The sequence below is a fragment of the Bombina bombina genome, chromosome 1 (genome assembly GCF_027579735.1).
Source record: "Bombina bombina isolate aBomBom1 chromosome 1, aBomBom1.pri, whole genome shotgun sequence".
NCBI lineage: Eukaryota > Metazoa > Chordata > Amphibia > Anura > Bombinatoridae > Bombina > Bombina bombina.
Genome location: NC_069499.1, coordinates 163,155,882 through 163,168,543, shown reverse-complemented (window position 1 = coordinate 163,168,543; position 12,662 = coordinate 163,155,882). Strand labels below are relative to the sequence as shown.

Sequence of the window (12,662 nt, the reverse complement as noted above, 5' to 3'; positions counted from 1 at the left end):
ATATGCAAAAGAAAATATATATCTTCTGACTGTAAGATATTTCTTATTAATGCTAAAACTGTTGTTAGTTCCATCCACATAAATTACATCATCAAGAACATCAAGGTATCACAGAAAAAAAGGTTCAACCAGCACTGTTGTTAGGCCCAAGAGGTTTACCTGTGCACCTACCAGCCCACTCTAAGAAGAAGGTAATTTTCAAGGCTGGAGTTGTGGGGTGCTCTGTTTTCTGGCTGATGTTATAGGTGGAGAAGGAACTTGTGCAATGGCTGAAGATGAGTGCTCTAAGGTTAGTGCAGTGGAGGTTCATGCTGTTGATAACTGAACTCTGTGACCTGCACTAAGGGCAGCGCTATTTATAGTACCATTCTTGAAAATGACCTTGTGACAGAATTAGAAAACACATTTTCATAAGAAGTGTTAAAAGTCATTTAAGGATATAATTTGTAACTTGGTTATTCTGTATTAAGACCTTGGTATTCTTCATCCTGAGCTGTCCTCCATGTTCTGACCCTGACTTGTTCATTTGAATTTGTTTCTGGCTTGACCCTCTACTGTGTTGTGAATTTTGGACTGTATATCCTGTTTCTGACCTTTGGAACGTTTACTTGGATTACCCTTCTGTCTGCTCCTTTTGTTCTATGCCTGGCTGTTACTGTGAGCAATAGCCAAAATATTGTAAGCTGACATCTGAAACATCATTACTGCCCTATAGACAGTAATGAAGACCCTGTGCTAGTCTCACTGTGTCACTGAGTGAACTCATACAAACACAAAATAAATGTGTATAAGCTTGTTAAAATACCTATGCCTTGGACAGACCATCACATGAGAAGTATCTCTGCTTTCAACACAAAACTGATGAACACATAGTTGAGTGGAATGATGACAACATACCCATCATATAATCGTTCAATTCTAGAAAAGAGCAGCACTAGATAAAAGCAATCAACCACACTAAATTGGTTTTTACTATTGTAAATATTATTAAACTATTTGAACTACCTTGCACTTATCTATTCTCAATTGTAATACTCTCAATATAAGTATGCCTAATGTTTAATAACCAAACACATCATTATAGACACCATAGCTCAAATAATAAGGCTTGAGGACAGGTTTGACAAACAGTGATCTAAGGCAACTAATTTCATAGAGACTTCCAGACTATTGTTTTCTATGATGTCTGCGACAAGAAAGGTGACGAATACACATTTACTATCCAGGTGGATTAATAGACAGTGGTTACAGATAAAACAGTGTTATAACTTAGAGAACTTGATTAGATTTGGTTTTGTACAGGCAGAGAATAGGTTAAATCAATCTGTCGTGAATCCACATCTTAATTGAATCTGGCGCTAGGTTAAAAAAATTAAATGCTGGTCAAGCATTCTATTCTCCCTTCAAAGTCCCCTTTCTGTAATCGATTGTGATTGACCCCATTGTTACAAGCTTTGCTGCCATATAGAGGCCTATTTATTATTGTGCGAGCGGACATGATCCGATATTGCGGATCATGTCCGCCGCACATTGATAAATGCCGACAGCATACACAGTCAGCATTTATCATTGCACCAGCAGTTCTGGTGAACTGCTGGTGCAACCCCGCCCCCTGCAGATTCACGGCCAATCGGCCGCTAGCAGGGGGTGTCAATCAACCCGATCGTATTGGATCGGTTTGATTTTAGGCGATGTCTGTCTGCCCCTCAGAGCAGGCGGACAGGTTATGGAGCAGCGGTCTTTAGTCCACTGCTTCATAACTTGTGTTTCTGGCGAGCCTGAAGGCTCACCATAAACACAGGGCTTCAAGCTCCATACCGAGCTTGATAAATTTGCCCCTTAGTGTTCATGTGTATGTACCTGAGTATAAGTTTTTCTAAAAGATTTTCAGAAACCTCTTTTTTATGTAATCTTATCTCCTTGAATGTGTAGTGTGTTTATAAGTTTATATGTGTGTATATTGTATATATTTCTTACTGGTTTTCAACTGTCTGTTTTGTGGTAATAGGGTCAAAGCACACTTAAAAAGGCTTTCAGTATATATGGACACATGATGTAATGAGTGATGTCAACAGTGATGTCATTGATATCATCAATGATGTATACTGTGTATATATATATATATATATATATATATATATATATATATATATATATATATATATATATATATACTGTATATCTATTAATATCCACAGACTCGGCACTCCTACAGTCATATATAAAACATCCTCCGGGATGCACTATACATTATAGACACTTGAATATTTCCACAAATGCACTCTCCAGACTTTTAAGTGCATGTTAGAGTTTGGATGTTTTTCTCATTCATCAGTGAACAAATGTATTGTGAAGCAAGGCTGTCCTTTTGAATTAGATCAGGTCTACATACTACTGAAAATTATAACAACTGGAGAGGGCACAATTCACCTGCCAATATAACAATGCAGATTAAATAAGTAGTAGCCCAAATCTTAAAAATATGTCATCATAGGCAACCTAGGTTTGTAGACTTCAGCAAGTTCCCAGGGGTTTGGCTGAAATGTATTTACTTAAAAGGTATTATACTCAAAAGAATCAGCCAATTAATTGTTGATAGGTACAAGGAGCATTATCAGGAAGCACCTGTCAATCCATGAGCTTAAAGGGACATTATACACTAGATTTTTCTTTGCATAAATGTTTTCTAGATGATCCATTTATATAGCCCATACAGGTTTTGTTTTTTGTAAAAATGTATAGTTTTGCTTATTTTTAAATAACATTGTGCTGATTTTCAGACTCCAAACCAAGCCACAAAGGTTTAGAAATATACTGATGTATACCTACTCCAGTTTGCTCCTGTTTGTGTAAAGGGACTTTTCATATGCAGAGGAAGGGGTGGGGTGGGGGAGTGTTTGCTTTCCCTGGGTGACCCAGTCAACCTAATCTAAAGTGCTAAACTAGCAGCTTCTAAGCTTCTACACTCTAGTAAGTTTTTAAACAGTTTTATACTGGATTTTTATATCAGTATCTGTGCATCTTATTCTTTATAGAAGTGTCTATTACATGCAGTTATATGAAAATTGGCGTATACTGTCCCTTTAAGAAAAAAGTACACAATTGATACTGCTGTCATAGTTTTAATACAAGTTTAACAGCTTTTACATTTTCTCATGGAAAAAATTAAACATTTGAACAATTTGAAATTAATACTTTTTTAATTTTAATAATCAAAACATACTTTAGAATTCATCCAAACTGTATTGTATCTTAAAGGGACAGTCTACACCAAAATTTGTATTGTTTAAAAAGATAGATAATCCCTTTATTACCCATTCCCTAGTTTTGCATAACCAACACAGTTATATAAATACACTTTTTACCTCTGTGATTACCTTCTATCTAAGCCTCTGTAAACTGCCTCTTTATTTCACTTCTTTTAACAGACATCTAATTTAGCCAACCAGAGCTTGCTCCCTGGAACTCCACGTGCGTGAGCACAGTGTTATCTATATGACACACATGAACTAACCCTTATTTGGTGAAAAACTATCAAAATGCCTTGAGAGAAGAGGCAGCCTTCAAGGGCTTCGAAATTAGCATATGAACCTCCTAGGTTTCCCTTTCAACCAAGAATACCAAGAGAACAAAGCAAAATTGGTGATAAAAGTAAATTAGAAAATTGTTTAAAATTACATTCTCTATCTGAATCATGTAAGTTTATTTTGGAATAGACTGTCCCTTTAATGTGATATTACTGTGGCAATGTATTTTTCACTTGTCAATCTATGAAGTATAGTAAATTCAATAATCTTAACACATTGATTTATTTATTTGTAAATGTATTCAAGCAACTGCCCGCTGTCATCTTCCTTTCTTCTTTTTGTACACAATCCTCATCTTCTTTTCCAGTTACAGAGGAGATAAGTAATGGTTTTAATGGAATTAAGGTCCAATGCCATTTGGGAAAGCTGGACCAAACCCATTAGGCTCAATTAAGATTGGTGGAAGATTTGGTTCTGATGAGTCATCCCTGTTTATAGGAATAGGGGGTACATATGGTTTAAGAATAGGATCATTTATAGGATCATAATAAATGGGAGGTTTCAGAGGTTTAATCGGAGGTTTAGGAGGAGGAAAATTAGGCGGTATAGGTTTAGGTTCATGAGGCCATTCGGGAACATCAGGTGGCCAAACAGGAGGTTTAGGTGGTTTAAAGGTGGGAACCAATGGAAATCCTGAGAAAGAATAAATGATACATGTTTAGTACGAAGAAAAATAATAGAGTACACATCTTTATTAAATAGATTAAGAAATTACTGGATTATCATAAAGCAACAGATCATAAGACTACAGATAGGTTTCTTGGCAGAAGTTCTCACTTACATTCAAAGAAATGGGAATATTTATGATTTTATGTATCTGTTTAATATAAAGAAAATCACAAATTAAATTATTTTTCACTAACATGCAAGCACACATTGAAGATAATACATTCCTAGGACCTCTTTATTGACCAAAATATTAAAAAAAATAATTTAGAAGGTTAGGATTCAGAATTTCTAAAATGTCATATTAAGTCAAAGGGGCCTATTTATTAAGCTCCGTATGGAGCTTGTAGCCCCATGTTTCTGGCGAGCCGCTGCCCCATAACCTGTCCGCCTGCTCTGAGGCCGTGGACAGCAATCAACCCAATCGGGTTGATTGACACCCCCCGTGAATCTGCAGGGGGCGGCGTTGCACCAGCAGTTCAATGCAATGCTGAATGCGGAAAGTGTACGCTGTCCGAATTTAGCGATGTCTGTCGGACATGATTCGCTGATCGGATCATGTCAGACAGACATTTGATAAACAGGCCCCATAGACTTAAAATGATCCTATCAATGATCTAGATTACAAATTGTGCGGTACGGCTATACCGCTGAAAAATTGGATTTTGCAAGCGGAATAGTGAGCTCACCCGTATTACACTAGCTATACCGCTAGTGTTTTAGCCTATACCGTAATGATCCATTCCACACTCAAAAAATGGCTTTTGAGTGTGGAATATTCAGCTCACCAGTCTTAAAGGTTGTGTGGCCCGGCTATTTCGCTAGCGTTATAGCTTATACCACCACAATCCATTCCGCTATCAAAGACCAGTAATTATGGATTTTGCAAAACAAAAATGTTTCACAAAACTCATACCAAAAATGTTACAAAGTACACTCACACCCATAAACTACCTATTAACCCCTAAACCACCATCCCCCCTCATCACAAATACTATAATAAACCTATTAACCCCTAATCCACCGCCCACCCACATCGGCAACACTAAAATTAAATAATAACCCTTAATCCGCTGCCCACCCACATCGCCAACTCTAAATTAAAGTATTAACCCCTAATCTGCTGCCTCCACATCACCAACACTAAATAAACCTATTAACCCCTAAACCACCGACCCCCCCACATTGATAACACCTAAATAAAACTATTAACCCCTAATCCGCCGCCCGCATCGCAAATACTAAACTAAACCTATTTACCCCTAAACCACCAAACACCCACATCGAAAATGCTCAACTAAACCTATTAACCCCTAAACCGCCAAACACCCACATTGCGACTACCTAAATTAAACTATTAACCTCTATGGAATAGCAGGTCCCCCCGTGTCATGGACAAGGTTGTTCAGAGTCAGGGCATGCTATGGGCGGAGACGGGGCCCATCCAGGAAATAGAAACCTAGCATTTGTCCTGACAGAGGAAGTTGCAGAAGGGACAGCGAACAGACCTCCCAACAGATGACAATCCCGTAATATCCGAGACAGTTAAGTATGATATTCTAAAAAAGCTGCGATTTATAGCTTTAATCTATAAATAATAATAAAAAAAAAAATTCTGGTATTATGTTCTGCTGCTATTATAGCTTTATTCTTTAAGAAATAATCATTTGTTCTGATATTCTGATATTACATATTTAAAGGGACAGTCTACACCAGAATTTGTATTGTTTAAAAATATAAATAATTCCTTTATTACCCATTCCCCAGTTTTGCATAACCAACACCTTTATATTTATATACTTTTTACCTCTGTGATTACCTTGTATCTAAGACTCTGCAGACTGCCCCATTATCTCAGTGCTTTTGACAGACATGCAGTTTAGCCAATCAGTGCAGACTCCTAAATAACTCCACGGGAGTGAGCACAATGTTATCTATATGACACACATGAACTAGTACTGTCCAACTGTGAATTTTTTTCAAAATGCTCTAAACTAGGAGGCAGTTTTCAACGGTTTAGAAATCAGTTTGATCCTACCTAGGTTTAGCTTTTAAAAAATACCACCAAGGGAACAAAGAAAATTTGATGATAAAAGTAAATTTGAAAGTTGTTAACAATTGCATGCCCTATCTGAATCATGAATCAAGTTTAATTTTGACTAGACTGTCCCTTTAAATTTAAAATTACAACCCCACTTAATGGTATCTTAATGCCCCAGTAGGTACCAATAAATCTGCCCTGTCCCTACCCTCATCCACTTTATATTAGTAAATGTAACACTCTGTCAGCCATATACATAAGCAGCATTTTACCAATTGCCATCTTTATATAGTGCTTAACCCCTCATCTACCACATATACAGTAGTGTTTTCTATATTATTAGCAACATTTAAATGAACTTATGTATGGGCCTCTTTTATAATCAATGGCTCAGAATAGTGGTGGGTTATATCCCCATTATACATTCAGGCTAACTGGTCTAATAGGTGTGACAAATACCTCTCTGGAGGTAAATGACATCATCATTAATGTGCAGTTCCACAGATTCATGCAATATCATTATACAAGACTTTTATTTTATGTATTCCTATATAAAACATGTTTATACTTAAGTTAATATATAATTACCCACAGGTACATAAAAATACCTATAAATATATGAAAACCTTACAAAACCATATAGTGCCATCTACTGGAACTATTAAAGTGGAAATTAAATTTAGTGTTCTGGAAATTTAAGGAACACAACCATTTTTTCCTCTGTTCTCTTTGTATTCTTTTTTGGAGACTGTACCTAGGTAGGCTTGTCAGGATATCTGTGAGTGTTATTAAATAATATATATAGATATATATATTATTTATACATGATAAGACCACAGGGTTCATTATATATGAAAATGGTTGCATTATTTTTACTTACTATAAATTACAGTTCTCTCTGCCAGATGGTCTTGGCTGGGTAAAACAACCCCTACTTGTTCTTACACAGGAAAGAACAAAAGGTTTAGACCTTTGTATAAGATAAGACCAGTGGGCCACTTCAAAGTAAATATTAGCATTTTGAAAGGTAATAATTAACACTTACTTGGTGATCAAATGTTAGACCACCAGCCTCTGTTGTAGACAAAATTCTGTACTATTTTCAGATAAGCTAGCAGAATTTCAAGATATTAGGAGCTAACAGACACATGTGATAATTTAACACAAAGGCTCACTGAACTCTTTGAGGCTTAATTGTATTCAAAAATTGATTATCCCCTGCCGTGTTAGATACACAGCTATACTGAGTCAAGCAGAAACACATATTATATTGTAACTGAAATTCATTTAAAAACACAAACTTGTATAATTTTCAATACTGTATACAAATGTATAAATATCTATATATGGATCTGGGAAATGCAATTCAGATTTATAATAGATTAAATAACAATTGTAATAATACCATTTTGAAATATGTAACATATTTTTGTTTTTCTGTCTTCCAGGCATCTAGGGGACAAAATGGGGCTAATGGATGCTGGTGCAGGATTGCCTGCATGGGGTGACCTAGGTCATATCATATGGTTCTGCACTAGATATTTATGTAAACTTTAGATACATCTCTCAGGATATTCTAAGTAGACTGTATACAAAATCTATATAAATGTTTTCTATTTTTAACATAAAATAAATACTATACTAGTGTTTGGTCTCAAATTGTACATTTGCAATTGTAGTAAATGGGATATATATGCTGACCAGATAAGTTTATTAATACTGAAAATTATAGTAAATAAAATAAACATTTTTTTTTAAGGTTAGATAATTAGGCCGTTAGCAATGTTGATGGAGACTGCATTTGTGATTGTCTGCTGCCCCCTAGGGGATTAAAAATGGTATGACAGCCAAATGGATTGACTACTAGAACATATGCAAATCCACATGAACCAATGAGAGGGACAAGCTTCGAGGGCCAATGGAAAGACAGCTCCGTTAAGGGCCTATCGAATTTATCACCAATGATTAGAATAAGAAAAGGGTGGGATATATCACATAATATAACCTCATGCAAGGGGAGAGAAAAAAAAAGTATTTTTGTCTGCTAACTTTTGACTGAAAACTTTGCTGCCATTTTTGGGGACACAGTCACTATAAGCAAAACCTGGGACTAATTTCTTGATCTAATTGCAATACCTTTCTTCATATGAGGTGACTTGAATCTATTTGGAAATGCTGGAACATTTGATTTGGTTCGTGTGGTGATGTATGACTGTTCTATATTTTTAATATTTTAGACAAAGGTATTCTAAGAATATAGTCAGATTGCAGCTATATAGATATATGTTAGGATTTACCTTATTGTAGATAAATAAGAATTTATTTCAGCTCAGATAAATTGGCATATAAATTAGCTGTTTGCATTAATAACATATATAACTTCTGGTGTTTTAATTAGAGTTATATAGAATCATTTGTGGGCTAAGTAGCTTAATTATATTTGTCTGGAAGTTAACAATCCATACCTTGGTATCTCATTGTAATATTTTAATGCAACTCTGATTTTGGAGATTATTGTGAATAAGGTAATTTGTAAAGGTATATTTTTATGATCTTTGTATAGAATATTATAACAGCATAAGTGTGGACCATTTGATTCATATCTGGTTTCTATAAATAAAATTCAATGTGTTTATAACTTTAACTAATATAAAGAATTTAGGAATAAAATATTGATTTTAATTGTTTTGTATATGCATTTTATTGGGGGTTTGTTTTAAAGAATAATTATTAAATGAATTGTATTATAACCCGGCCATATACTGACATATTATTTTGAGGCGCTGCAGTAGATATTATTAAACTTATCCCATTGATATAATATATTTTATAGTAAATAGAAAAAAAAATTATTAATTTTTTTTTAAATGTTAAGATACATTTTTTGAAAAATTGATTAAAAAAATAATTTTTATTCATATTTCAAAATGAATATTAATATTTTTAAATAAATTTTTTTTTCTTCCTTATTGGTCAAAATTGTATTAGCGTTTTAATTTAACTAAATACTAAGCCAATATAATAATGTCTGTTACTAGAAATGAATCAATTAATTCTATACATAGTGTTGAAATATGTTCCCCAAAATTAGCCCTCACTCAGGGCGATGTCCTTAAGATGAACATTATAGGCTACATTAAAAAGAGGTTTAATATTGCGGGTGAATTAAATGATTATATGGATATGCTTGCAATTAAGGCTAAAAATATTGCTATTGATGATGGAAGGTGGAATGAAAAAAGTGAATTATTCCAAGAATTATTAAAAATTAATCAATGCAAAAATCTCATAAAACGGGATGAACTAATACTAAAATCTTGGCCCCTTGTAATATGACGTATTGACGAAATATATAATATGTTATTGACGAAATTTCTACACTGCTTATAGAAAAGGAATTGCAAATACAGGGGCTAGATGTTGGTATTCGCTCATAACGCAAGTGCGAAGGGAGTTTAGAAATGGCCGAAAATGAAATTGTTACATTTAAGCAAGACATGGCCGCCTTAGATAAGCATAACCTAAATTTACTAGCCAAAATACAAGAGATAAATAAACAACTCGCGCAAAGCCAGAAAGAACATACGGCTAGATTTAGAGTTTTGTCGGTAACGACCCGAAAAACTAACGCCCGCGTTTTACTGGCCGCACCATAAAAATAATTCAGGTATTGAGAGTCCAAAAAAAGGCTGCGTTAGGCTCCAAAAAAGGAGCGTAGAGCATTTTTAACGCAGCTTCAACTCTCGATACCAGAGTTGCTTACGCAAGCGGCCAGCCTCAAAAACGTGCTCGTGCACGATTCCCCCATAGGAAACAATGGGGCTGTTTGAGCTGAAAAAAAACCTAACACCTGCAAAAAAGCCGCGTTCAGCTCCTAACGCAGCCCCATTGTATCCTATGGGGGAACACTTCCTACGTCTGCACCTAACACCCTAACATGTACCCCGAGTCTAAACACCCCTACCCTTACACTTATTAACCCCTAATCTGCCGCCCCCGCTATCGCTGACCCCTGCATATTATTTTTAACCCCTAATCTGCCGCTCCGTAAACCGCCGCTACTTACATTATAGCTATGTACCCCTAATCTGCTGCCCCTAACACCGCCGACCCCTATATTATATTTATTAACCCCTAATCTGCCGCCCACAACGTCGCCGCCAGCAACCTACACTTATTAACCCCTAATCTGCCGACCGCCAAGCGCCGCCACCTACGTTATCCTTATGTACCCCTAATCTGCTGCCCCTAACACCGACGACCCCTATATTATATTTATTAACCCCTAATCTGCCCCCCTCAACGTCGCCTACACCTGCCTACACTTATTAACCCCTAATCTGCCGAGCGGACCGCACCGCTACTATAATAAATGGATTAACCCCTAAAGCTAAGTCTAACCCTCACTAACACCCCCCTAAGTTAAATATAATTTAAATCTAACAAAATTAATTAACTCTTCTTAAATAAATTATTCCTATTTAAAGCTAAATACTTACCTGTAAAATAAACCCTAATATAGCTACTATATAAATTATAATTACATTGTAGCTATTTTAGGATTAATATTTATTTTACAGGCAACTTTGTAATTATTTTAACCAGGTACAATAGCTATTAAATAGTTAAGAACTATTTAATAGTTACCTAGTTAAAATAATAACAAAATTACCTGTAAAATAAATCCTAACCTAAGTTACAATTAAACCTAACACTAAACTATCATTAAATTAATTAAATAAAATACCTACAATTAGCTACAATAAAACCTAACACTACACTATCAATAAATAAATTAAATACAATTCCTACAAATAACTACAATGAAATAAACTAACTAAAGTACAAAAAATAAAAAAGAACTAAGTTACAAAAAATAAAAAAATATTTACAAACATCTGAAAAATATTACAACAATTTTAAACTAATTACACCTACTCTAAGCCCCCTAATAAAATAACAAAGACCCCCAAAATAAAAAAATGCCCTACCCTATTCTAAATTAATAAAGTTAAAAGCTCTTTTACCTTACCAGCCCTGAACAGGGCCCTTTGCGGGGCATGCCCCAAGAAAATCAGCTCTTTTGCCTGTAAAAAAAAACATACAATACCCCCCCCAACATTACAACCCACCACCCACATACCCCTAATCTAACCCAAACCCCCCTTAAATAAACCTAACACTAAGCCCCTGAAGATCTTCCTACCTTGTCTTCACCTAACCAGGTATCACCGATCCGTCCTGGCTCCAAAATCTTCATCCAACCCAAGCGGGGGTTGGCGATCCATCATCCGGTGCTGAAGAGGTCCAGAAGAGGCTCCAAAGTCTTCCTCCTATCCGGCAAGAAGAGGACATCCGGACCGGCAAACATCTTCATCCAAGCGGCATCTTCTATCTTCTTCCATCCGGCAAGGAGCGGGTCCATCTTGAAGCAGCCGACGTGGATCCATCCTCTTCTCCCGACGACTAGACGACGAATGACGGTTCCTTTAAGGGACGTCATCCAAGATGGCGTCCCTCGAATTCCGATTGGCTGATAGGATTCTATCAGCCAATCGGAATTAAGGTAGGAATATTCTGATTGGCTGATGGAATCAGCCAATCAGAATCAAGTTAAATCGGATTGGCTGATCCAATCAGCCAATCAGATTGAGCTCGCATTCTATTGGCTGTTCCGATCAGCCAATAGAATGCGAGCTCAATCTGATTGGCTGAACCGTCATTCGTCGTCTAGTCGTCGGGAGAAGAGGATGGATCCGCGTCGGCTGCTTCAAGATGGACCCGCTCCTTGCCGGATGGAAGAAGATAGAAGATGCCGCTTGGATGAAGATGTTTGCCGGTCTGGATGTCCTCTTCTTGCCGGATAGGAGGAAGACTTTGGAGCCTCTTCTGGACCTCTTCAGCACCGGATGATGGATCGCCAACCCCCGCTTGGGTTGGATGAAGATTTTGGAGCCAGGACGGATCGGTGATACCTGGTTAGGTGAAGACAAGGTAGGAAGATCTTCAGGGGCTTAGTGTTAGGTTTATTTAAGGGGGGTTTGGGTTAGATTAGGGGTATGTGGGTGGTGGGTTGTAATGTTGGGGGGGGGTATTGTATGTTTTTTTTTACAGGCAAAAGAGCTGATTTTCTTGGGGCATGCCCCGCAAAGGGCCCTGTTCAGGGCTGGTAAAGTAAAAGAGCTTTTAACTTTATTAATTTAGAATAGGGTAGGGCATTTTTTTATTTTGGGGGTCTTTGTTATTTTATTAGGGGGCTTAGAGTAGGTGTAATTAGTTTAAAATTGTTGTAATATTTTTCAGATGTTTGTAAATATTTTTTTATTTTTTGTAACTTAGTTCTTTTTTATTTTTTGTACTTTAGTTAG

At 36.2% G+C, this 12,662-nt stretch overlaps 1 protein-coding gene across 3 annotated transcripts in view; it reads right to left on the bottom strand.

Annotated features, from left to right (window-relative positions):
* Positions 1-12,662, bottom strand: part of LOC128644989 (uncharacterized) — a 163,199-nt gene that overhangs the window by 92,341 nt on the left and 58,196 nt on the right. For all 3 annotated transcript variants that reach the window (XM_053697692.1, XM_053697690.1, XM_053697693.1), the window contains exon 4: positions 3,741-4,220. In XM_053697692.1, coding sequence (XP_053553667.1) covers positions 3,928-4,220 — 293 coding nt within the window. In that variant the 3' untranslated portion in view covers positions 3,741-3,927. The remainder of the gene's footprint in view (positions 1-3,740; positions 4,221-12,662) is intronic.